The sequence below is a fragment of the Thunnus albacares genome, chromosome 16 (assembly GCF_914725855.1).
Source record: "Thunnus albacares chromosome 16, fThuAlb1.1, whole genome shotgun sequence".
In the NCBI taxonomy this organism is placed as follows: Eukaryota; Metazoa; Chordata; class Actinopteri; order Scombriformes; family Scombridae; genus Thunnus; species Thunnus albacares.
Window position 1 is genome coordinate 3,770,889 of NC_058121.1, and position 26,821 is coordinate 3,797,709.

The 26,821-nt window shown below is 39.7% G+C and overlaps 1 protein-coding gene across 5 annotated transcripts in view; it reads left to right on the plus strand.

The window, feature by feature from the left end:
* lama4 (laminin, alpha 4) overlaps positions 1–26,821 on the plus strand; it is a 187,144-nt gene that overhangs the window by 139,635 nt on the left and 20,688 nt on the right. For 4 of the 5 annotated variants that reach the window (XM_044377223.1, XM_044377224.1, XM_044377225.1 and 1 more), the window contains 11 exons: positions 18,776–18,877; positions 19,024–19,151; positions 19,247–19,327; positions 20,489–20,703; positions 21,290–21,390; positions 22,605–22,785; positions 23,236–23,316; positions 23,428–23,579; positions 24,089–24,199; positions 24,600–24,711; positions 25,850–26,014. In XM_044377223.1, coding sequence (XP_044233158.1) covers positions 18,776–18,877; positions 19,024–19,151; positions 19,247–19,327; positions 20,489–20,703; positions 21,290–21,390; positions 22,605–22,785; positions 23,236–23,316; positions 23,428–23,579; positions 24,089–24,199; positions 24,600–24,711; positions 25,850–26,014 — 1,429 coding nt within the window. Of the gene's footprint in view, positions 1–11,247; positions 11,888–18,775; positions 18,878–19,023; positions 19,152–19,246; positions 19,328–20,488; positions 20,704–21,289; positions 21,391–22,604; positions 22,786–23,235; positions 23,317–23,427; positions 23,580–24,088; positions 24,200–24,599; positions 24,712–25,849; positions 26,015–26,821 lie in introns of those variants that run through there. The other variant, XM_044377226.1, reaches the window with a different exon arrangement.

Consider the following 26,821-nt stretch of genomic DNA (forward strand, 5'->3'; position numbering starts at 1 on the left):
ACATTTCTGAATCTTTACAGATTGAACAAGATACAACATGCTAATTAGTGAGCTTTAGAAGTGTTGATGGAGGTTTTTACACCTTGGACAGACCCAGAGTATAGCGTTTCCCCTGGTTTTCAGTCTTTCTGCTAAAAAAGGCTAACAACATCTCCAATCCAACTCTGTACTTAATGTATAGATATAAGATTGACATCCATCTCCACATCTCGCTCATGGGTCACCAGAACATTACTTCATGCCATTAAAACATGGAGGGAGTTCAGAGTGTTGGTCCATTTGCCACCTGGACATCCAAAATTAGGAAAAAGGATGCCTGTGTATTTATGTTGCACTTCTGTTACTTTGTCCTCTCCTTGTCTATGTAATGTCTTCCTGTCTACATCTTCAGCTGGTGAATACCTTTGAAGTGCGTAATAATGACATTCTTCCACACAACTCTGAGAGCTGAAAGCCTCTAAAATGCCCAGACTGTCTGAAACAGTAATGAAGATGTCAGAGGGACTCAGCTTTGACCACAGGTGTTTTCACTTGGCGGACTTTGTCCTTCCTGCCTCAGAGAAATGGAAAGCAATTTACTCCTTATAATCCGACAGCATCTGGACTGAGTGTGCACTCAATTAGAAAAGTGCATTTGTAGACTAAAATTCCTTCAGGCCAGTTGTATAACATAACAGCAGTTATGAATGAAGCTTCTGCTTGAGAAACAGAGCGTCACAAAGTGAATGAATGGACGGGGTGATGGATAGTTTAAGCTGTCTCACAGGGAGATTTGTCTGTCAGACAGGGTGTGATGCTGCCTGGGATTACTCAGAGATTGTCTTGTGTTCACAGCAGCAGAGCAGAGCGAGAGGACAGCAGGTAGACGGCTTCATCTGGAGACTGCAGCTCTCTGATGTCTGAGGTGTTAGTGAGTCGGACTCTGCTGTGACCAAATCCTCTTGATTTTATGCCAAAGAGACACCAACTCTGCTGCTCTACTTCTCTCTCACTGTTTCTTTTATACTGGGAGTCTCTGTTTCTCTCAGTGTAGTTATACTCACTATATTTGAATAGACCATGAGCAATATTGGCAGAGCAAGTTAACTCTATTGCAGCTGTTATTGATACATGAGCAGAAAATTACACACACATTGTATCTGTTTTAGGGATGTAACCAAATATGAATGATGAATGATTCGGATGTGAACGGATAATCAGTTCTAAACAGGTACAAAAAGCATCCAATATTGAATATGTGATATATATTTGTTTATAGATTTTGTTCATAAGAAAGAAAGAAAGTCAATAGTTTGAAGATGTTTTAACTATAAGTACTTTCTTTGCCACTTGGAGCATTAACAGCTTAACAGCTTTTATTTGGACTCAAATTAGATACATTAAATGAATCTAATTGTGTAATTAAATACAGTATGTAATTAAATACAGGTCATTGTTTTTCATTTGGTTAATTTAGGTATATGGTTCAAATATTGTTATTTAGAATATTTTGTGAGAAGCTGAAGTCATACATATGTGAAGAGTATAAATAGCAGTAGAGAACATTTTACACAGGAAATGAAGCAGTCTCAGCAGTTTCCAACAACATCCTGTGTAGGCTTTACCTGCTTTCAGAGTAAATCTGAATATTTTTGTGAAATACACAAATATATATTGTAGCTTTTCATGACACCCCTGATGTCTCTCGCAGCTCTATATGGCATGATCATTGTTACATTCCCAACACTTCTCAATCTTGGTTCAAAATTTAAAATAATTCAACAACAATTGTACAAACAGTAATGTTCATTTTGCAAGAAATAGTTATTTCAGCTCTATTTGCATGAATGGGTGGCAGTCATGTTTGCAGAACTAATTACATGAACATGTAATGTAATGTCAATTTAATAATGAAAGGTAAGAACATACACAATATTGGCCATAGATACATACAGTATGTGCAGACCCTTGTCTATGTACTTGTGTCTGTTTGCTGTGGCTGGTTTTTCATGGTTTGGACTAGACTCCTTAGTTCCAATTAAAGGGAATCTTAAAAGATTTGATTTGTATTCAAATTAAACCAATGAGCAGCTATAAAAAGAGTTGCCTTTCATTTTTTGACCAGTAGGGTGCACTCATATTTACAGTTTAATTGGATTATAACATTAGGCTGGACAGTGTCTTACTTCCAGATATAATTTAACAAGAAACTGTAATCACCCAAATGTAGTGTGTATTTGAGATTATGATCACGTATAGTCCAGTGTGTGTTTCCATCATTGTGTAACTTGTGTTGTACAGTGTGTCTGCATGTGTATGCAGGCTGTATGAGTGTGTCGCTGTCAGTTTGCATTGTATCTCTGATAACAGGATGCTGTAGTGTTCCCACAGTGTTGGGGGTGGGTAGAGGGGGGGGGGGGGGGTGTTCCTGTTCCTCCAAGCATTACACATCTCTGTTCAGTATCCACACCGCTGGCTGTCATGTAACTCTAGGCCTGATGGTGCACAGTATTTGAAATTTTGGTCGACCTTTTCTGAAAACTCAACAGTAGGTCTGTGAAACTCTCTGGCTCACAGGAAACAGTTTAACTGGTCTTTCCAGCAGCAGCTAAAGTAGTTTGTTTAAAAAAATAACAGTTGGCTAGAAAAGTTGCAACTACTTGTCAAAGAAACGCCACCTACATAAATTCTAACTTCCACAGGAAATCTGAGGAAAAGATGTAACAACACATACTAACCACAGTTTTATTGCCAAGTGAATTTTATTAGTGTTGAAGGATTTTCAAATCATCACCTCCTGGAATATTTATTTTTTTCCCAGAATTCTGAGGATTTCTTGCTATGAATGAAATGTGATTTTAAAAACAATGGAGAATTAATCATAAAATGGCACTTATTCTTTCATACTCAGTAGATTGACATATGCAATATTTGAGGTGGAAAAATACAATGCCAACCATACTGCATATTCCCATTTAACATTTTAATGCAGTTTTAATACATCTGTGTCATTTTCAGAAAGTATATGACCATCTTAGTGCTGAGGCAACAAAGGAAAATCCCTCACATGTCAGCCATTCTGGCATGTTGTTTCTGTGGTTGGAGAAACATGGTTGCTCTTGGATGGTTAGTAGTAATGTTCAGGCAATTAAGCAAGGAACCTCCATCCTGCACTTATTCTAAACAATATCTTGCCACACAGCTTGATTATAAGCTGCCATTTCAACATGAAATGTAATTGGAAGAAGCTTTTGCAGATGAAATGTTGATTCAGTCTTATCACCATGTTAACAGCATTTCAAGGTGCAGTAATCTTCAGGATACAAGAACTCCCTGACATATTTCCAGGTTTATGCAAGTATATTTCTCTGGAAAAAGGAACAGTTTTTGGCAAGAATTCCTTGTAAATACCAGGATCTCAATGCCCAACATTCAACCCTTATCTTTATAATGTGCAGAGAAAAACACAACAACAATGAACAATTAGCACACGCTTTCTCAATCCAAGGCTCTCAACTTTGGGTTTGGGACCCATGTGGGATCACTTATAGGGCTGCAGAATATTTGTACATAAGAATCATTAAAATTCTTCAGTGACAGTCTTTCAGAATTTGTGAAAATGTACAGTATGTCAAATATCATGTTTAGCTTTGTGTGATTGAGTGTACTTTATGTTAGGCAATGGAATAGACCCCTTTCACAGCAGACAGTTTTAGCTGTCATAGCAGGAAAATCACAGGTAATCAATAAAGTTAGCAATGACTGTTTCATTTGGATTTATCAGTTTCTGTTCCCTGCTGTTCCATGACTAATGTTAACTAATTGCACCCATGCTTTACTTGCTATGACCACTAAAAATACCTGCCATGAAAAAGATGTGTATATTTGAACTTAAATGTGGTAATTATCATCAACTCTGACACAGTTTACCTGTTCAATGAGAGATTGTTACTTAGAGTCACTCACTCATTTTCAGTATGACTTCCAAATAAAGCGCTTTAGATTGTGTCATGCTCCAATTGACTTCTTTTCATAGTGTTCAGGAGTGTAAATTAAGTAATCCTAAATAATAAAAAAAGAGAAGAGCTGCTATGGTTTAGTTTTTAAATTGAAGAGAATGAAATGTACAGAATGTTGACCAGGAGTAAGCATGAGGTTTTTGGTCTTGACAGATTATTTATAATGCATTAAAGTTAAGCTATTCTTCTACAGTTTCATTTACACCTTGTCTTTTACTTCAGTATTTTTCTTGATTGATGTTTGCTGACTGGCTAGTACTTCATATCTGCATGCACTACTGTAGAGAGCAGTGCAATAAATATTGAAGGTTCTCAGGTTTTGGATGTATGGTAAACTGAAAATAAATTGCTGTCTCATTTCATAATCAACTGAGCTTCAGTCCATTGGCCCTATTGTACTACACAGTACTGGAGAGCAGCACACTGTTACACTGAAAATGGATGCTCTCATATTGCAGTAAATAAGGCGGTAAGGTGGAAAATATTGGAGAAACTGGGTCCAAGTCCAAAACAGATGGAGCTATGCTTTAAGTGTGTTAAGTGTGACCTCACATAGCAGCTGTTCCCATAGCAGCTGGACACGGATGTCTGGCTGTAATGTATATCACAGCAACAGTACATCCTGTAGAGACACACAGCAGCTGTACTAGGTGCGGTCTGCGCTGCTGTAACCCAGCTTGTGTGGGTAGATAATGCTGCGTGAATGTGAGCATTCATCACTTCATCAACAGCTGTGCCATGAAATACTATCACAGCAAGGTGTGCATGACTTACTTCAAAGGTTGCTTCTATTCAATTATGACAAGACCTGATCTTGATCCTGCTCAACAGACTCATCTCAAATTCGTCTCTCATTTCTAAGATTTTAGAGCCACTGTGTGCGAGCAACTTTTGGAATTTGCGGAGGAACAACAACTTAATTACAAAATCCCAGCCTGGTTTTTATTAGTGGCACAGTACAGAGAGGGCTCTCCTTCAAATGATTTTTTGTTGCAGTGTGATCATGGCAAAAGTTGCATTTTTGGTTCAACTAGATTTAAACGCCACTTTGATTATATAGACCATATTACTTTTTTGATTCGTCTGGGGAAGTGGTTTGGTGTAGCACTTGAATGGTTTCCCTCACATTTATCTTATTAAAGGTTCTTTGTCTCTGTTGCTGAAAAAGTATTTGATCGTCCTCCTGATCTGTGGAGTTCCTCAAGGATCAATCCTTGGACCCGTCTGAAGGATTTAGGATTGAAGGAACATCCGGAATTGGGAGGGAGGTTGTGTCTTACAATTTTTGTAACTTTCTGAAACTGTCTTTCCACAATAGACTTAATGCAACGAATGGTTAGTGACTACTCCATCCCCTACTCCCTTTTTTTGTGTACAAATGAGTGCAACACAATGAGTTCCTCACGGAAAGATCATAAAAAAAGATTGCTATTCAAACAATAAACATGTCTCACTTTGCCATCTTTGAGTGTGGCCATTCAGTACAGCTGTAAACACTTTTGCTGTCAGACATGTTCAGAGGACATGTCATTACAAACTAGTTCATTTCAAGCATACCCCGGACTTTACTCTCCCTTCACGTGCTCCCTTTAGAGTATATTATCGGACTTTAGGCTTTGTCTCTTATAATTGCTATTCTGGCAATATTCAGTTTTATGTACTTGTGAAACCCATGGTTCCCTGTTATGTAGCCACTCTACATAATAGGGAATTTTCTAGCTGGGATTCCTATTTCTGAAATCATGTGTTATAACAATATTTGGCTGCACAGCATTAGTCTCGAAGGTCAACCAAGAAGATTATTTTGTGGTTGCACTACATTGATACTCTAGATGGGAAAACTATTCCTAAATTCAGTCCGACATATTTGCTATCTTTGTAAATCCTCGGGATGATGACTAAACTTTAAAAATAAACTTCTGTTTGAATAACATTTGCCAGTAGGCCAGCCCTTAAATTAAAAATCAATTTAAATGTTAGACTTTAATTTCCTTTTAATTCAACTGATCTGCTGCCTTGATATGTGAGGAATCCAGGCAGCAGAGGTTCACCCATTTAATATCCAGAAATCAGTTCCACATTTTTCCCATCAGTTGTCTTGGGAAGAGCCTGGACTCAGCAGAGCAGATTGGGAAAACGCACAGCAAATCACATAAACGCTGCCAGCATTTACACATGTAATTTGTAGTACACAGTCTGTCTGGTAGTTTCAGTTTTCGGTGAGTACAGCTTACGTGAGTGGAGATTGGATCATTCCTTTTCCCACTAAGTCAGACCTCTGTTCTACATTTTTGAAATCGCTCTTTCACACACCCCCTCCTCCTTACATCTGTTTCTCATCAACACTCACTGCCAAGACTGAGATATTCTTCCCCCTGAAGAGTCAACTCACAAGCTGAGAGACATTACAAAGCGGTCTGTAAACTGGACAGTAAGAACAGGATCCCACAGGAATGCTGCACTTAAAAAACATACTCATGGTAGTTGAATCATTTTTTAAGATGATACTGAGGAAATCACTCTTCTACACAAGATATTTATCTAATGTTACTTCTTTGTATGCGCACAGATATATTTATATTAGCTCCACAGGAAGAGGGTACTTAAATGTCTAAACAGTCTAATGATTAGAGATTCTTTAACACTGATATTAACACAGCCAGGTCCTTAAGGCTTATGTTTATAGCATTCTCACAATGTAAATTTTTACTTGTCAAAGACAGAAAAGCACAGGTGGAACTAATAACATTAACAATTGCTCCATCCCATTTTGGTGTTCAAAGTCACGTCATTCCACTAAATTGGCAAACCTAACTGGAATGCAGTTTATTAAGCACCAGAGCCTATAAGTCTTGATATGTCCCAAGTGAAGTGCTTGACAGACTGTCCAACAGCATCTGGAAACCACTTTCCAACTGCAGAATGGAGGAAGCTACATCAGACAGTTCTGTAAGTTTCCAACATAGACATGACATGATCTAACAATCATGCTCACTTTACAAAGTGATTAGCCAGGTGTGCAGAGGTGTGAAAGTAAACAGGTTTTGAACTCAAGCTCCCGTTTTTCATTCTTAACTCAACCACCTCTGTAACTTTTCAGACTGTCTAAAAGTGGGCACCGTTATCCCCGATGTGTATGATTCATTGTGTTGAGATTACAAGACATTGAATTCTTGCAGAGAGATCAGTGATGCAGTGAGATGTAGTGTGAAGGAGGCCATGATGGCAGGCTTTTAACTTCACCTTTGAATGTGGACATTACGAACAGGTATAAACACTTTTACCCTTAAATGTGGTTGGACAACAACTTGTACAGTCTAGTTGGTTTGAAGCATACTGAGGCCTTAACAGGAGCACTGTCGGTCAGTCCATATTGTGTATTGTCCATTTGTCCAACAGATATCTGAACAACTACTGACCAGATTGCTGTGAAATTTTGTATAGATTTATTTGTTTCTCAAATGGATGATTCCTAACGATACTGGTGACCTCATAGCTTTTCCTGTAGTGCCAACATCATTACAATCTAACTGCACATTCTTGTTCCACACAGGATAAGTTTGAATATTGGACATTTGGGTACCACCCTCAGCACAAAGCTTCAACTTTGCATACAAAATACAGTAACTAATATGTGCTTTGCCATTAAAGGATAATTCTGTTTTATAGAACTTAGATCTGGAAATGCTGTTACATTGCCAAAAAAAAGTCAGACAGGGCAAGAAACATGAGCAGTCAGACAGATCTTATACAACCCCTCAGCTTAGTCAAACTCAGGGGAAGAGCAAAATGATTCCCCAGACATGTCTGTTGCAAACATCCATCGCAGTTTACAGACTAACTTAGTTGTTCAACTTTGGCCTACTGTACTTACTGAGGTCGTGGGGGTATACAGTTTTTCTGTGCAATGACGGATTATTAGCGACAGGTTTAGGTTTAACCTCCAAATAAAGTGGTTCAGATGATCTGTCTAACTGTTGGCTTGTTTACAACATGTCTGATCCTCTGACAGCTAAAGTTTCTTGTCTTGTTTGGAATTGTTAAGCAGTGTTGCTGTGTTCCCTGATCTCAGCTATTATTTTGTGACTTTCAACTCTACTGTTGCACTCACTCAAGTTAATCCTAAGCATGTCGGCTAAATTTGCAAAACATGACTTGATGCAAATTAGGCCATTTCTCGACATAAAAAATCTATCTTATTTCTAAGGTGAACATTTTTTTTTATCTCTAGTGTGCTTGTGTTCTGCCCAGGGAGCTTTTAGCGCTACCAGTGAGTGTGTAGCATTAAAGGGAAGAGGTGTTTGTTGTGATAGAGGTTATAGTTTTCTCTGGTATGTGTGGAGAGTGTAAGGAGACACCGCAGGCTGAGGGGAGAGGGTTGACCTGTTGGACTCTCTGACCTCCCAGCCCTCTCAGGGGAGGCTGCCATGCATCTCTTCTTCTTCCCCAATCTGGAAATGAACCTAAGCCACAGCATGCATGAGTCAGGAGCAATCTCCTTTCAAAGTGAGCTTGAACATATATGGACAGAAGTAACTCAAGGGTAACCTCCCAGGAATAATTTTGCCTTTCAGCTTTGTTTTCTCTTCAACACAAGTTTGGCTAACCTTGGAGTTTGTTTGTTCTGACTTTTTTTTATGATTTTGAAACATTCCCACATACAACATTCAGCAATATTTGATAAATGCAATGTTATTATTTCTGACAGTAATGGTCAAAACTTTGAAAATAAGACTTGTTAATAGACCTAAAATTATCCTTTATAAGACCCTATGGCCTTTTAATATGCAACTTATTTGCAGGAAAACTACAAAGAACTAAAGTAAAACACCCTGGGGTTGTGGCAAAGCCATAGAAACTGTATTAAGTAGGATCTTGTGATACTCACACTGCAGCACTGCGGATAGATTTCTTGCTGTTGTTTTTGGCTCAGAGGGCAGTGATGCACTGTGCCATGCCTGCTGTATCATTCATCTGCCAGACCCAGCAGTGGCCTTTGATCACATGAATGGCCTTAGCTGAATAGGTTGGCAAAGAAGACCCCCCGGGACAAACTCATCCCTTTGTGGAGAAGTTAAGAATACAGTGCTGCTGCTGTGAAAACCTCAACGATCACTGAATACGACCCTGGCCCGTGAGTGATCTGCGGTGTTTATGCTGTCCCCGTGCTGAGAATACCAATGCACAGAGGGCCAAACAAGGAGAAGGAAAAGTCTTCTCAGTCTCAGGGAGCTGGTGAAATAAACAGATTGCGGTTCAGCAAAGCCTAACATCAGCTCTCTGGTGGTTAGTGCCGCCCCTGTGCCATTTACTTTGCATGAAAGTGTTATAAAGGCTGAAATTGGACTCAAACGTGCATAAGGAGTCTACAGTTGCTCCCAAGACAGCAGTTAACTCTTATTATGGTACAGTACCACAGCCTTTTCATAAAGGCATATAAGAAAAATAAAAAAGTGCTTTATTAATCTGGTAGCTTTCAACAATCATTTTTGGGGTGCAAAATATATATATATATATTTTGAATTTAGTGCTCTATCAGAGCTATTTTTATTATATTTTGCTATTAGTAGTGAAACTAAAAGTACAGTAACGTTCATTTTTATATACAGTATATATCCTTGTTTCCTCAAATTTGTCATTACCAATAAGAAGAAATGTAGTTTTCTGCAGTAAAGCTTCCTACATTAGTGTCGACCAGGTGTGAATGTGTGGTACCGACTGATTCTGTCGATACTGATAATTTGACCCGTAATATCTGTGTTGCTGTTCACTAAGAATAGTTTGGAATATCCCTTTAAGTTCTAACATCAGTTAACAGTTAACTAGCTGGGGACTTTAGTTGTTAACCATTGCTTTGTAGCATCTGTGATTAGAGCACTGCTGTGACTGTATGAAAAACTCTTTTTCGAGTTTCAGTTCACAGGTTTCACAACATTCACAGCACACAGTGCTAAGGTTACAAGACTACAAAACAACTACCCGTTGCTGTGAGTTTTGACAGTCTGGTTATTTCCTATCACCACAACTGGACCCACGAAAGAGAGAGACCTAATGCTAGCTAGACCACCTCCTTTCCTCCTTCCTATAGTGCTGGAAGAGCAAAACATTGAGTGTGCAGGTGCTTCACGACTCAGCAGTTGTTGAAAGAGCTTGCATGAAAAGTAACATCTAGTGAGAATCAGTGCTAACTTTAGCATTTAATAGTTTTCACCCAGAAGTGGAAGTGGAAGCTAGTTAGCGTAGCTTCCTAGCATCTACTTTCCAAGTGGAATACAACCTTATCAGCATGATGGGTCCTTTAAAATGTTACTTGTATAAAGGAACAGACAGCTTAACTTACAATTGCCAGCTATGTGGAAAGAGGGGAAACAACATGACCCTGTTTCCACAGATATACAGTACCAGTCAAATGTTTGGACACACTTTCTCATTCAAGTGAAGTTGTGTCCAAACTTTTGACTGGTATTGTATGTCCAAAAACAGTTGGAAAATGGGGAAAATTTGCACAATAGCCACAGTATCATCATATTTTAAAAGATATGTCCTCTCACAAAAAGTGAAGAGAATTCAAATTTAATTTCAACTTCAACCCCGGTTCTGTTTACAGTAGTAAATATAGAGCTGCCTCAGGCCTTGTTTTGCTCTTCTTGTGCAAAGTTAAAATGACATCTCTGCCATACATAACTGGAATGTGACAACCTGTTTATTAGTCACTTGAGACATATAACTTCCACATGGTCCAATGGGCCAGCACGACATAGCTTGGACGTATTTGGAACTGCTTACAGCATGGTCTTTGTGGGATGAAAAAAAGTCACAACTGTCTTTGGACCTGTGTGACGTACTGCTAAGAGTCATGAGTTTCAGCACGTGCAAAAACACGCATCATCAGGTTTAAATGGCCTTTACAGTATCCAGCAATTCAGATCGCAAAGGAACTACTCTTTTTAGACTCTGACAATACGTCCTTTGTGCTAGAAGTGTCACACTCAGGCTCTTCCTGTTAGGAGCCTCGCACAATATCCATAAATTTAGCAGCTTTTGATGGTGTGACCTTGGAAAACAAACAGAAAGCTCAGTCTGGGGTTGCGAGGTGGAGCTGGACTGGGATATCAGAGCAGCTGTTTCTTTTCTGCCTGTAGAGTGTAGAGTGAGTGTTGAAGCTTTAGACCCTCTGCCCACCCTGGCCGAACAGAGGGGAAGGGGAAGGGGAGGGGGAGAGCAGAGGGAGGGGTGCTGCCTGTTGAGCCCAAGGTGAAAGGGTGCCACGGACCTGCAAATGGAGACGAGGAGCTAACACTCAATCTTACTCTACCGGTGGTGGGGGGGGGGTGTGTGCAAGCTTGGATGGGTGCACTGTCTGCCTCAAGCCTGCCTCCTGCTCAAGAGACAGAAGCCCTCTGTTGCTCATTTGCCTCTCTGTCTGTAGTTCTGTCTCTCTTTCTCTCTCCCCCTCTCACTCTTTCTCTCAGTTTCCAGCCTTCCCATCTGTATGTGATTTAGACACAGGCTCAGGGGAGAGGCAAGTCCGCTAGGGGAGAGGAATCAGGGCAGGGAGGGAGGGAGAGAAAGGGAGGAAGTCCACACAAGTTTGTTTTACAGGACTCAGCCCGGGCCGGGACTAGGCGCAGTGCCGCATCTGGAGGTCGGAGCGGTGGAAAAGTGAAGCCAACGGGTGCAGCGGAGCAAGGGGAGCTGCCCAGAGACCTTTCCTACAGCCAGGAGACACTGACAGAGACAGACACAGAAAGGGGGGATCAGTGCTCCAATAGGCAAACACAAATATGGCTGCTAAATCTCTGCCCTGCCTCTGCCTTCTCGGCATCCTCTCAGGGATTGCCTATCCAGCTTCTGCCGCCAGGCTCGGGGAACAGCAACAGTTGGTCAAAGTAAGACAGATTTGGTTTTATCTCATTTTTGGCTGATACACTGTGCATGCTAGCACTGTTATGTTTAGTTTTCTGACTTCTACCACCTACAGTGTACTGTATGTACAGTATGTAATGAGGCTGATGATCATGTGCACAAATGTTGTGATCATGTGCACAAATGTTGATGTGAAAACTGAGGATGACCGGGGTTTGTGAGTGTATTAATAGTTCTGGCTGTCTGAAGAGCTCTCTGTGGACTTATATATGTTTATGTCTGGACTTTGAAACTTCACAATGGTCCTGCTTTGTGTTCATGTATGTGTGTGTTTGTGTCATTAGAGGTACCTCAAGGCTTTGAGTTACTGTCTCCACCACTGTCATGCCCCTCCTGCCCCTCCCTGACAGTTCACTAATGGAAAGCAGCTGCCAAATGTTGAGCAACACCCCAGAGAGAAACAGAGGGGAGAAAGAGCATAATAGACATTAAGGGCATGAGAAGCCTTAGACAACTACTGGCACACAGGCCAGTGTTCCCTTGGCTTAGTATAATCAAAAGGATATAAGCTCAGAAGTCAAACTTTCAACTAAGCAGACAATTCTTCGTAAACATTGAAATCTGTTGTCATGCTGAGTTTCTCTGTTTTGCTTTAAAATTATTAACCATAAAATGTTTTTTTTTTATCATTTCATAAATAAGTCCATATTTCACACTATTTATGGCTAGAAATTTTTCAGCAATAGCCATGCACTCACTGTGCTCAAGTTCTGTAATTGACTCTTTATAAAGTCACTTTCATTATTGCTGGTGGAGTCCGCCTTTCCCTTGTAGTATCCAAATTGCGTATCCATGCACAGGGGATTCACAGAAACAGTGCAAGCGTGCGGTGGATGTACTTGTACATTTGTGAGGACAAACATTTGATTATGAGTTCGGTATCACAGTGTTGGATGACAAAACACTGAACTGTCTTCTTAGTCTTATTAAAGAATGTGATGCAATGAATCTTCTCAGTCCACAGATTGTTTGGCTGCGCTGTAAACAGATACACTAGTTGCTCATCTTCTGTTGGATTTCTGGTAGAAAGCCACTCAAGATGTGTCTGTTTCCTCCAGTTGCTGATACAAGTGTCATTTCAAGTGGAACTATGGAAGCTGTGTTATTAAAATGCACTTGTTTCCACCTCCAATAATCCCAGGTGTTGCCAAATTCAACCAAAACTGAAATCTTAAAGATTATAACTTTTTATTACTTTCAATGAAGTTATTAAGAGCCCATTTTTTCAGTCATTTATCATGCATTCCTAAAATTTACATCCGTATTGAGCGATTCTGCTCCTCACGATTTACTTCTAATGCCAATGTTCTGTGCTAATGAAGTACGTAGTGTAGCTTTTATGAAGCGAGGTAGAAAGTAAGGGTGTGGAGGTCTGGGGTTGGGGTGGTGGATGGGCGTGTAGCACATCAGTCTATCATTCAGAAGACCAGAGTTTGTGTCCAGTCCCAAGCCAGCAATTGATGTTAGGGTTTTTATTAACCAAACCTGCGATCTTTCCCTAACCTTAACAGAGTGCTTTGGTTGCCTAACCCTTCCATTATCATATTTTGTTATATGTTTTGCCATAACCACAATATTTCACTAAGAAAATGAGAATTTTGAAAATGCTGGCATTGGACAAAAAACGTCATTGACGTAGGGTTTTGTAGAATCCTCCAATGTTGACGTACTTGTCTGGTGATAGGGTTGTTAAAATCATAGCAACTCATTCTGAGCAAAACTATATCAAATGCTTCACTACATCTTGCTACTCACAATGCATGGCTGTATAACATTGCCAATGCATGTTCGCAGAAAATCTAAACTATGTCTTGATACCTCGATCGCTTATATCTTATCTCTATAATGACATTGACTGGTTAAAAGCCTGTCTTGTGCCATTCTGATGCTATTGTGGTTATCACTACACCACAACCTTACTGTACAAAGGCAAGCTGACCATAGCTACGGTTAAATAGAACAAGACAGGCCATATATGAACTAACTCCAACTTGATCCCTTTACAGAAATGTTCTGCTGCTCTGTGAGTGTCAGTATGTTGTTGTTTTGGATGCTTTAGAGGTTGATTTGTCCCCATTGGCCTCATAGAACTGAACTGGACAGCCATGATTCTTGGCAACCAAGATTTAAGTGGCTATATAGTGAGTTTGCTTAGAACTGATCATATGCAGAAACATCCTGGGAAAATGGGGTTTAGGTCAAATATGTCAAGGTGGTTGTGGAGGTATTCAGTTTCCAAACTTGGCGATGCAAAACCAGAGCAATTTCAACATTTCCTCTCCATTTATTTTGTGTGGTACATGTTTATTTCTTCATCTCTAGAGTTGTCTGAGTTGAAGGTCCCCTGAGAGGAGGCCTCACCCCTGCAGACAGATTGTCCGTGTTAGGATGAGATTCTCATGACCCTGGATCTGTCCCATACTGAGGATGTTCAGAGGAGTTAGCATGACTAAATCCAGTGTCTGAACCCCTCTCTCTACGTCAATATAAATACAGCAGCCAGCTCCAGTTGGGAGGCAAAGCGGAAATGATATTCAACCTTCAAGCTTTAACATTTAATCCACTTAATTCTCCCACTCTGGGAAAACTCGGTCGACAGGCAGATGTACGTAACAACACACTGAACACATCACATTTAAGCATTATCTTTATAAAACAGCATTCTAGAGATTTGTCTGTCGTAGAGGCTTCCCACCCCCACATACGCTACACAGAGGGGACATGGCCACAGAGTTTTGGAACTACATGACCAGAGGGGGTGTTGACTTTGGATAACACTCATCTGTGGAGCCAACTCCTGTTTTTATGCTTGATACCAGCTACATTTGTTCAGCTCTGTATCGCAGAGATAGAGTTGAATGATGATAGAGCCTCATGGTCTGGCTCATAAGCACTCGATCAACACACAGGAAATACACTGATAAATAATAAGCCAGAGCAAAATGTGACAGAGTCATTGGAAAAAGCAGCTTCACATGAAAACAGAGAGAGGCTATATAACATGTTGAATGTCATCTTTGTTCTCCACTGTAGTGGGCACAGTGGGAGGGCCACAGAAATAGTTCACATTACTGAGTGTGCTCATAGTTGGCGGAACGCTTCTGATGTCAATTATTTTCATTTGCACGATAGTCAAGAGGGATTAACTACAGTCACCATGGTGTTGGGAAATCTAATTCAAATTTTCAGTTTCAGTATTACCCCAACAGAAATATGTTAAAGGAATAGTTGGGAAACATGCTTATTCACTTCCTTTTCCAAGATTGAGATGAGAAAATCAATACAAACCTCATGTTTATGTTTCAGTACTGAGCTGGAGTCAGGATTTGTTTAGACTAGCTTTGAATAAATACTGAAAGCAGGGTGGAAACTGTTAGCCTAGCTCTGTCAAAAGTTTTAAATAAATACACCTACCAACTATTCTCAAGCTGACTAATGAATATGTTGTATCTTGTTTGTTGCACCCAGTGGTTCTCAATCTAGGGACCATGACTGGGAGGGACAGGGTGGAGCAGAAGAATGTAAAATAATCGATGTTTAATGGTGGAACAACAAGTTCAGTAAAAGTACTTTCACACTAGCAAACCTAGCAAGAGTTAAAAGTTATTAATGTCAAGTTATACAGAAAAATTAACTGTAAAGTATATTTCAGACAGGGAGTCAACAACAGGTATTTCTAATCTACCAAACACATCAGTAAAAATCTAAATATGACATTTTGTGTCTTTTTGGTTAAAAACCTCAGTCAGCAAGTTGCATTTTCACCATGCTAATGCTAATGTGTAGGTGCAAAGAAACATGCATGTCATGTTCTTCAGTATATTATTTCAATAATATACATTATACTTAACTCATTTGTTAATAATTTCATACATATTGTTAATGGTTAATAAAAGTGGAAAAGTTGGTTTACAGGAAATTGACATTTTTGTGATTCCGATATCTGTATGGCTGAAAAACTTTGAGAACCACTGGTTTGACCCGACAATAAACACCAATGTAAAAATGTAAATTTGTGGTTCTAGGAGTTATTTCTTTGCAAGTGACATGCGACATCCTAAAGTCTTATCCTCATAGTCAGATTGCCAAGTTTGGAACCATCGTGTGAATCAACATCAAACCCTGGGTGAAATCTTTTTCTTCTTCGTTGCAATTTGTATTTCTCTAAATAGTTGTTTTTGCAGTACAAAAGGCTCCCAACAGACATGTTGAGAGGACATAGTCAGTTGTTCAAGTTCATTTGTTGATGCTAGGCTCCCTCATTTATTTGTTATGACACTTTATTATAGCCAGGCTAGCTGTTTCCTCCTGCTTCCAGTCTTTATGCTAAGCTAGGCTAAACACTACCCAACTCCATCTCTATAAAGGCATAAGAATAATACCAATCTTTTCATCTCACTATAGAAAAAAGCAAATAAGTTTATTTCCCAAAATGTTTAACTATTCCTTCCAAGTCTTGTGCTTGATTTACAATTGAAAATTTCAACACCAAATTATCCAAATGTGCAGAAAATTGTTTTTCCACAAATACTGGGTTGGTATACTTGAGATGCATTTGTCTAATTTTAGAGGAGCCTAAAGAGATCTATGTCCTACCTCCAGACCATCTGCTGCATCTCCCTCCAACCCCCTGTCCTGTGCTCTCCTGTGTATACAGACTGCAGCTGTTTGACCCATCACAGATTGCCACACAGCTAATAGGTCTAAACCAATTCAAAACTCTTTTAAGTGGCTCTACAAATGGTAAATAGCACAGGATCTCAGTGGTTTTCTCATAAACTTGTTGTTTATTACTCTTAATGGCTTGGGCTACCATTTGGGGTCAAAACTTTGCATCGTTAGTTGCATGTTTAGGATGTGTTTACCTAGAAGGTTAACACATTGAGTGTTGATATGGTAATGACCAATCGTCTGGTATCAGTGTATGTGCACTGTCGGTCAGGGAAAACCACAGGAAATGGGTCTGCAGGAGGAATCTGTGCTGCTGTTCACAGGATGTTTCATTTTATCTGGCTACAAGGCATGTCTTTGTCTCACAGCCCATCTGTGAATAAATCAGGGGAAAATATGAATCACAAGTAGGCATACAGTACTGTATGTCTGAGGAATGTTCCATCTGCTGGCTGTTCTGGATTCATAGCATCAATGTCCCTTTGACTGGGTGGGACAAGGGGGTCAGGCTATGGACTTCTTATATTGCTGCAAACAAAGTGCAGTTGTATGCCTCATTGAATTGTGTTGCTTCAAACGTGCAGACATGTTCAAAGGGATGTGTGTGTGTGTGGGGTGGGGGTGGTGGTGGGCATGGCCCTGAACTCTGACATCACACCATCCTGAGAAACCCTGGTGAACAAACATCAGACAGGATGCAGATGTTAAAATGACATTCTGCAAATGGGAGGGGACTACTACAGTTCAGTGGGGTTCCCTGAAAACTCACTTTGTTTTAAGAAATTAATTTTCTTCTTAAATCTAAAATAGTTGTGTAAATGTAATGTCAACGCTAAATTGCAAAAATATTGAACCAGTCATCAGTATCTTGAATTCTTACAGGTACACCCAGCTTGATTTGCTTGATTCATGCATGAAAATGTTTGATGCCAGAGGGGTTGGTAATGAATGGCTATTTGTAAGACTAGTGGAACTACTTTAGATAAACAGTGATGGTAGCTGGACACCTAGTACCTTATCAGAACATGCTTCCTAACAAGGCTTCACTGACTGCTGCCCACTCTACCAACTACTACAGCTAGCAAAGCAACCTCTCTTTGATTCACTTGACTAGCAATAGTACACCACATTCAAACTGGAAGTGCAGTAATGAATAGTTTCTGTGTGAATATTCACTTTGATCATGAATATGCTTGGTTTGACTGTATCCAAATCTGCCTGAAGAAAAAGGATCTATATTTCAATTGCCTCTCTAATGAGATTTTTTTTTCCATTTTTCGTCATGCTAGCAGCATGACAAGGTTGGTCTGTCTGTCAGTCAGTCTGTCAGTCTGCCACTTTAATCCAGACTGAAATATTTCAGCAGTTATTGGATTGATTGCTATGAAATTTTGTACATCATTCCTGGTGCCCAGAAGATGAATCCTATTGACATTGGTGATCCCCTGACTTTTCCTCTTGAGCCACTAGTGGGTTGACATTTTTGGCTTTTCATTACAAATCTTGACAGCTATTGGATGGATTGCCATGCTCAGCTCTACTATGTGTTTAGTGCAAATGTTAGCATGCCAACACGCTTTCCTGAGATTTAAATAAGAGTATAATTTACACCCCAAAATATTAAATCGTACATTTTAAATTTTATTTTAGTTGATTTCAGTAACATATTTAACTCCACATTCATTCTGGTTAAGGCATTATAATTCTCAAGTCAAACAAGTATTTTCCCCCTATGGAGAAAGGCCGACTATCTGTATATTGCTGGTACGACATTGCTGGTGGACCAGTCGTGACTTCTGTTCAGGTCAAAATGTATACTTGTGTACTAAGAATAGAAAAATCTAATAGGTAAATCAACATCAAATTTACTGAACACATTCAGGCTCCCCAGAGGATGAAGCATTTCCGGTTTTGACTCTTCACAAGTTTTCTTCTTGTGCAAACCTCAGGGCAAAATTTAAACTTTGTACAGAGCAGATTGCTGGAGCATGGGCAGTCTATAATACTTAGGTAATAGGGGACAGAAAAACCAAGAAATGCAAAGGCTCCAGCGGGATGCCAGTCTTGCCCGCAGGGTGCATGTGGCTCCAGATGTTGCAGGCTGAACCACATTATTGTTTGGGCACTTTTATTGTTGACTTTTATGCATAAGTAATAATATACATTTCTGTTCCCTGCAGGTGTGTCCAAAGGGACTTTTCCTCAGTGCCCAAAACATATGCTTACCATGTAACTGCAAAGGCCACGCAGACTACTGTCAAGACATCACTGGTATTTGTATAGTAAGTTTCCTGTACTGATTATCTATCACTCATTAAGGAATTCAAATTACCAAATCAATTTTATTAATTTCCATGAGCACAGGCAGTGAATTTTTTTAATATTGTGAGAGGAAGAGTGCAATCAGGTGCAATATTTTCCCTTTCAGAAATGCAAGGACCACAGTACAGGTGATTTCTGTGAAATGTGTAAAGATGGCTACATGCTAGCTCCTAGCCTAGATGGACGCCACATCTGCCGACCCTGCGCCTGCCCCCTCTCGATCTCCTCCAATAAGTAAGCCAGTATATTCTTGTGTCTCCAGCCAGAAGGTTTCGTGTGGGCAAGCAGTGTGTAATCTCTGAAATACTTTCCCCTGTGTGTCTGGCCAGCTTTGCAGTGCGCTGTGACAGAGGAAGTGCCACTCTGCGCTGCAAGTGCCAAGAGGGCTACGCTGGACATATCTGTGAGAGGTCAGTGATGAGATGGCTTTCAACAACCAATCAGTGGGCTTATACTATATATGTTCAAAATATCTTACAGCAGGTTTTAGTAGTAGTTTTAGCAACAAGTATCTATGCAGCATCTACTGTGTCTTCCATCACTGCATAAATTACACACGCAACTATTTCCACTAACATACACAGATTTTTTAGTCTTCACAGTCAGAAAGGAGCACATACTGAGTGACAGAGTAAATAAAGAGTCAACACACAGGACAATAGGTAGGCTATGATTACAGTTGTAATGGTAGGCAACAACCAAAATCCTATAAGATTGTACTTAGTGTTGACATCATGTGTGCAATCAGGAGAAAAAATAATAAAAACTAAACTGGCTGAAAACAGCAAGCAAATGAGAAACTAGCTAATGAAGTTCCTCTGGCTCTCTCCGTAGAGTTAACAGTCTGTGTTGTCCTCATCCTTCAATCTGCCATGTCATCACAATGCAGTGGTCTTCCTCCATTTCTTATCCTTTTTCTGCACAAATTGCAGTAAAAATTATCAAAAGCAAACTCCAGCTTAAGACAACACATACAGATGGACAAAACACAAGCAAATGAACCATATGAAAAAAGAAATTCACCACTTTAACAACAGATATGTACCATTTATAAAAACACTGCAAATGAATAAAACACAAGCTAACTAAGAAACACATTCACCAGCTTGATAACACATTCAGAAACATGCTGCAAATACTATAACACTGCAATTTGTACAGAACTCAAAAAGATAATTTCTCTATTTGATTGTGGTTTTCATAAGTTGCAGTAAGTTGAGCTCTCTGAGCCACCGTCATTTCCACATGTATTTCAGCCACGACAGAATTTGATAGCAAATGCCACCACTAAACTTTAGGTGAATGTTCATCAATAATAGACATCAGAAGCCATTACTGAATGCAAAGATGGGGATTGGTCCTCCACTGGAACCCTCAGTTTACCAGAATCCATCACTGCCACTCAACAGTCACTTATGTGTGTGGCCGAATGAAAAATCTGTCACTCTATTGCAATGTATCGCAAAAGCCATGCATCACAAATCAAAGAGGCTATCCAAAAGTGGATTTTTCCTTTAGTTGTTCATAACAGGCAGGGACATTGTCAGTCATCTGCAGTTTTTCCCATCCAGGTGTGCTCCGGGTTATTATGGCAACCCGATGGCGATTGGTAATTCCTGTAAGAGATGCGACTGTAATGGCAACTCTGACCCCAACCTCATCTTCAACGAGTGCCACAACGTGACGGGCCACTGCCAGCACTGCTGGGGAAACACTGCCGGAGCCAACTGTGAGAGGTGTGCCCCAGGTTTCTACGGCGACGCCATCAGTGCCAAGAATTGCAGAGGTGGGGGCCACAAGTTAATATTTGATACTGAGGGATGAGAAAGCAATGATCCATACTCCATGATTTAAAGAAGAGCTACTGTGTTCCAAGATTATGCTCGAGTGAAGGTATTGTTGTTGCTTAATTCTCTGTGAAACATTGATTCCACTTGTGCATCTTAAGCCACACACAAAGCCTGGTATATGATGAAGGCAGGAAAGTTAATTTAGTTTGTTGACACAGTTGCTCTTGTTGACTGCTGAACATTCTTGCCAGATTCATGCCAAATTCTTCCAGGTTAGTGTAGTTCACCACAAGATTACCTGAGTTATTGTGTCACATTGTGTTAAGAGTCAGCATATGAATAGTTTAGAGGAATTGTTTTTTTTTACTATTGTAACTATTATACTAGCTTGTATTTTATCTGCTGTGTATTCCTGAAGCCGTACAGTGAAAAAACAGGACAAGGTCACAATTGAGGTTTGAGGATTACCATATGCCTTTTGAGTCCCTGCAAGTCCAGAAATAACCCTTACCACCGTGTGCATGACATCATCTGACCTCTATCGTTCTCATCGCATGTGCATGTGTCTTCTGTCTGTCTCAGTGTGCGAGTGCAATGAATGTGGCACCTCCTCATGCGACGACAGGACTGGAGTGTGTCACTGCAAGCCAGGAGTCACTGGACGACTCTGTGACCAGTGCGAGGTTAGCAAAACCATGTGACTCTACTCAGTGCAAGTGATATTTCTTCCGGGAGATTCAGGGATTCCATGTGAGGCAGGGTTAAAGGATCATTCTGGTTTATTACAACCTGGGTCTTATTTTCGTGGCCTTGGTAAAAACATTGTACTCACCAAGTTAATTGATAAGATCTGGGAATGTGGCAACACCACCAAAAATAAGTCAGACAGCAAGAAACACAAGCACTCAAGTGCACAGTAAAACTAGAAAAAGCTAAATATCTTGAGGAAAATCAAAATGTGCTTGCTGCTTTTAAATTGTTTCAATGTATTAACATGTAAAATTTTAAGCTTAAACAAGTTGAAATGTTTTAAAATTTTACTTCTTTGCTTGTGAGATACTGTATGAGAGTTTCAGTTAAAGATGAAGCACTTAAGGAGTTGAAGTGTCAGTTTAAGCACTGAAAGGGTTTGAACTACCACTTGAAGTGCATGCACTCAAAGCATTTGAAGTTTCAGATAAAGAGTACAAGATTATGTAGTTAAACTTTCAATTGAAAAGTGAGAGAGTTGAAAGCAGTTGAGGTGTCATTTGAAGTGGGAGTGCTGGAGATAATTGTAGTGTGAGCACTAAAACTGTAAGAGTTGATACGTAAGCATTGACAGCAGCTGATATTTCATTTGAGGTGTAAGACCTGGAATTAGTTCAATTGAATAAGTTAGTTGAAGAGTAAAAGATGAAAGCAGTTGAAATGTAACCTGAAGTGTAATATTTTTTGAAGTAGAAAACAAGGGTGAGCAGTAAATTTACAACCCACACTGTCAAAACTAAACTGTAAACATCCAACAAACAGACTGACTTACTAGTTGAAATTTGACCTACCCTCCTTACCATGTGCACACATGATTTTCCTGTGCTATGAGAGAGAAGTACAAACATTTTTGGTGCTTTCACTTTACGTTTGATTTCCAAATGAAGAGGTCTGGGGTATGGATAATCTGGCTTAATCGTTGGCTTGCTTACAAACTCGTCTTTCTTGCGCTTTGTTGTAGAATGTTTCTTGATCTAAGCAATAATTTTGTTGAGTACAATATTGTAACTGATAGAAATATTGGTAAAAAATTAAACTTGAATAAACTGGAATTATTCTTTAAATGATGCACAACAGTATGTTTCAAAATGAAACTACAACAGCCAGCTCCTGGAACCTAACAGTGTTTTTTATTCATGTAATCTAGGAGGGTTACTCTGGTTTCTCCAGCTGTCAGGGCTGTCGGAGGTGTGAATGCGGGCCAGCTTCTATTCGTTCCACCTGCCATCCTCTTACCCACAGCTGCCCATGCCGCCCAGGGGCCGGAGGTCGTTACTGCGAGCGCTGCCTCCCAGGCTACTGGGACTACAGCCCTTCCGGCTGCCAGAGTAAGTCATCTGTCCATCATACCACATGTCAAATGTTCTCTTGCTCTCTTGAAAAAATGTCCCCAGACCATTTGTTGTCAATGCAGATAAAACTTTCCCAGAAGAAAAGGATGCACTCAGTATTACATTCCCACGCCCACTACCACAGTAGTGCGCATGATGTCAGAGAAGCATCTGCTGAGAGCTGTGACCCTGTGGCCAGAGACGCTCCACGGAGAACTGAATGACATCACCATCCAGTTCAAAACTGTATACACACACAGCTGCTAAAACCATCAGTCCCACACAATAGAGACCACAAGACAGATGTGCAGGCCTTAAGCCAAGATACCATCTGTGGGTCTTGAAACTTCACTGAGCCGTTTCCAGCTGATCAAGAATTTAAGCTGATGTGTTAAGCTGTCTGTCTTGCACTGTATGATGAAGTGTATCTGCATCTGTTTTTTACAGAGTGTGACTGTGAGAGCGGCCACTGTGACATGCATACAGGAGAGTGTCGGTCAGAGGCTGCAACATTCAACCTGTGCAACAGTGAGTGGCGATAACAACTATAGCAAAAACTCTCTCATAACATAGACTTTCAAAAGAACAGAAGACAAATTGCTGTCTCATCTGTAATCCACTTATCTACCTTGGTTTTAGGTTGTGATGAATGCACTTGGCATCTAATTGGAGACCTGCGGCTGTCCAATAAGACACTGGACCAGCTGAGAGTTGGAGTGTTGAACATTTCAACTGGGGCTGCTGCTAATGACAGGCTCAAATACTACAATTACACTGCTCATCGCCTGCAGGTACATACACACATAAAAGGATAACTCCAGTGTAAATGCAAGAATAAACCATGCAGTATGTGTAGAAAGAAAACTTAAAGCCGCACTAATCAATATTTTTATATGAACGTTGGGTCAAATGACTGTAATTTGTAATGTGAAAGGAGTCGACCCACAGAGAATAAATGCTAACTCTGCAGTTCCCTTCAGCTCTATGGAGCGTTTTATCATACTTCAGCTTATAATTTTGGTTTTAGGGCTAGCAATTTTACTGTTTTGGTTCAGTCACACCACTCTCATCAACCTAGTTTCTAAGAGCAGGCAGTTGTTTTCAGTGAAAAAGCTCTGATAAACCAACTGTATACTACCTGCCCAGTACCAAACAGCACACAAACAAAGTTAGCAGCTAGCCAAACAGCTAGCACCTACAGAGTCAGATATTTTTCTCTGGAGCTGGTGAGGAAACATGATGCAATTTCTCATCCATTATATTGTAGACTGTTAACTGAAATTAATTGCTTTGTTCCCAGATTCAGTTTCAAGGCTGGAGAAACAAGTCATCTGTGATGAAGGCCCAGGCTGGGGAGCTGGAGGACAACATAGAAGATGTGGTGCTAGACATCAAACATCTGGGAGAATCGGTCAGCATAGTCATCATCTTTTATTTACTGCACAGTAAACATTTCTAATTGCTTTAGAGGTTTAAGCCAATGTTTTTCCCTAGAAATACATTATGCATTATCCTTCCTTACCATGTGCATCCAGGTAACAATCAGATTAAAACTACTATACTCAAAACTGCACTTAAGTTGTTTAAAACTGCTTTACAGCATATGCTTCAATACAGTATATTGATCAAACTCTACAGATGCTTTACACTGCAGGGATTTAACAACATAATACAACCCATAGATTTGAAGCTGAGTTGTTCAAGCTGTTTAGATCTTCCTACAAGTCACCTGGGAGTTGCAACTCAGTGTTTAGAAGCTACATTAGCCACTGATTGATGTGTCATTGATGAGTTTGTGTAACATTTGCCAGGAAAACGTGGTAAAGACTCAGGGGAACAGGCTGGATGAGGACACACTGCAGACTGTCACCCTAGCTGAGCAGCTCAACACAAACCTCACTGATCTCAACATGCGCATTGAAGGTACCAGACAGCTCTGCTCAAGTGCAACTGACTCTTTTGTCCAATCAGTGTCATGAAGTTATCTTACTAGAGAGAATTAATCCAGGTACAGTATGTGAGCCAAAAAGAGAGTAGGACTCCCAGACATGAGGTGTGTTACTTATGTTAGTGGTCTTTTTAAAAAATGACTTTATATTACCAGATTTGAAAATGCTCACATTTCAAGACTCTAATTGGCATTAAAATAATGTTTTTTTGTCAGGTAAAAAACTAAATATTTATTCTTGTAGTATGTTAGATGTGAAAGGAATACTATGCTAAATGACTTTTTAAAAAAATACAACCTGGTTGACAGCACATAAAGTGATGTTAACCTGTTGGACAAGCTAACATTTATGTTAGCTCTATAAAACCATGTGAAATATATATCCTCTTAAAACTTAAAACATAAACCTCTCTTGTGTTGTCAGTCCCAATCAAAAGTGTTTAATTTTAGTGAATTATGTTTTATGTGAATTATCTCTAATTAATGCTATGTCTAAACTGAAAACTTCTACATAGAATATAGAAATGAAAAAAAACGTCTTCTTTTAGTATTTTTTAATTCCTCCCTGCTCAGGATAAAAGGGGAATGGTACCATTATTTCACTGACAAACGCAAAATCACCATGTACAACAAGCTAATCTTTAACAGCACTTTAGCAGATGCTTTTAGCTGATGTCTTCCCGCTTTGCCAATGTTAAAATGCTAATATTAGTTAGTGTCTTCATAAAAGACTGAAATGTTCAAGTATTACTGGGTAAATATAATTTTATCTTCACTCTTTGTGTGGCTTTCTTGGATTTTTATTTCACTTTAAGTGTGGTTTTTACACAGAAGCAATGCTCTCATTTTGACTGAAAGGAAATTAACCGTAAAAGTAAGCCTATTCCTTTTTATACCTTTGTAGCAGAAAATCTCTAATTTTACTGACTAGCTTTCAGGAGTTGATTTTGCAGGCAGCAGTAAGAGTAATTTTAAAGCACAGCCTGAGTACAAATATAAAGTATTTTAGGAGTGCTGAACTTTATGAGACCATTTAACTGCTACATCTACACTTGTAATCTTGGTCATTTATGCATTTGGGTTCTTAACACATCTATGTGTGTTTGTGTGCAGAGATGATCCATGACTGGGAGCTGTACAGTGTTCACCAGGATGTGGATCCAGAGGTGGCCAGACAGAACACTGAGGTGGCCCAGGGAATGGTGACCTGGATGAGGAAACTGGACCTGTCCCCACGAGAGCCCATTGCTACTGACGAGTCGACTGAAGCCCATGACTGTGAGGAGTAGTATAGTATAGTTCACAAACAAATCCCGATTTATTCTCATATTTACCACCTTGATGAAGAGCCAAGATTAAGCAACATAGCATTAACTTTATGCTCTGCTTTCCCTCGCAACTTTAAGTCATATAAACATATCGTAAAGTTGTAGTGGTAAATTATATTAGTGTTAAGGAGTTGATGGTTAAACGGATTTACCTAAATACCTAAATAAACAGATAACATCTTACAAGCTCAGGTCTTTGCTCTGAGATTTCAAGTCTGAAAATAGCCTGTGAGAACTGAACTGAGTAAGCCCTGTTCAATCTGCAAACTATTAATGTTGAGTTTCAAGCTTCAAAAGCTATAAAAAGTAGATAGTAATATTCTGCCACAGCATGGCCTATTTTGTGCCTCAAATTTAGTTGGAAACTGATTTTGATGGATAGTGTAGAGGACATTTTTCAAAATTTCCAGAACAGCTGCCATATTTTTTTTTTCAAGTGCAGAAACCAGAAACAAAGTCCAATACCAGCCAAACCCAGCTGTGATCTCTGTGCTGAGCAAAGCAAACTGAACACACAATGAACAAACCAAAATCTTTAGTTTTGGATAAGCAGTGATATAAATCTTGTTAGTTAAGAGCTTACACTCTCAACTATCTTTCAGTTGGAGACATGTTCAGGAGTTGACTATTTATAGTAAATGGTTATACAGTTCAATATAAATCTTGTTAGTTAAGAGCTGATACTCTCAACTATCTTTCAGTTGGAGACATGTTCAGGAGTTGACTATTTATAGTAAATGGTTATACAGTTCAATAT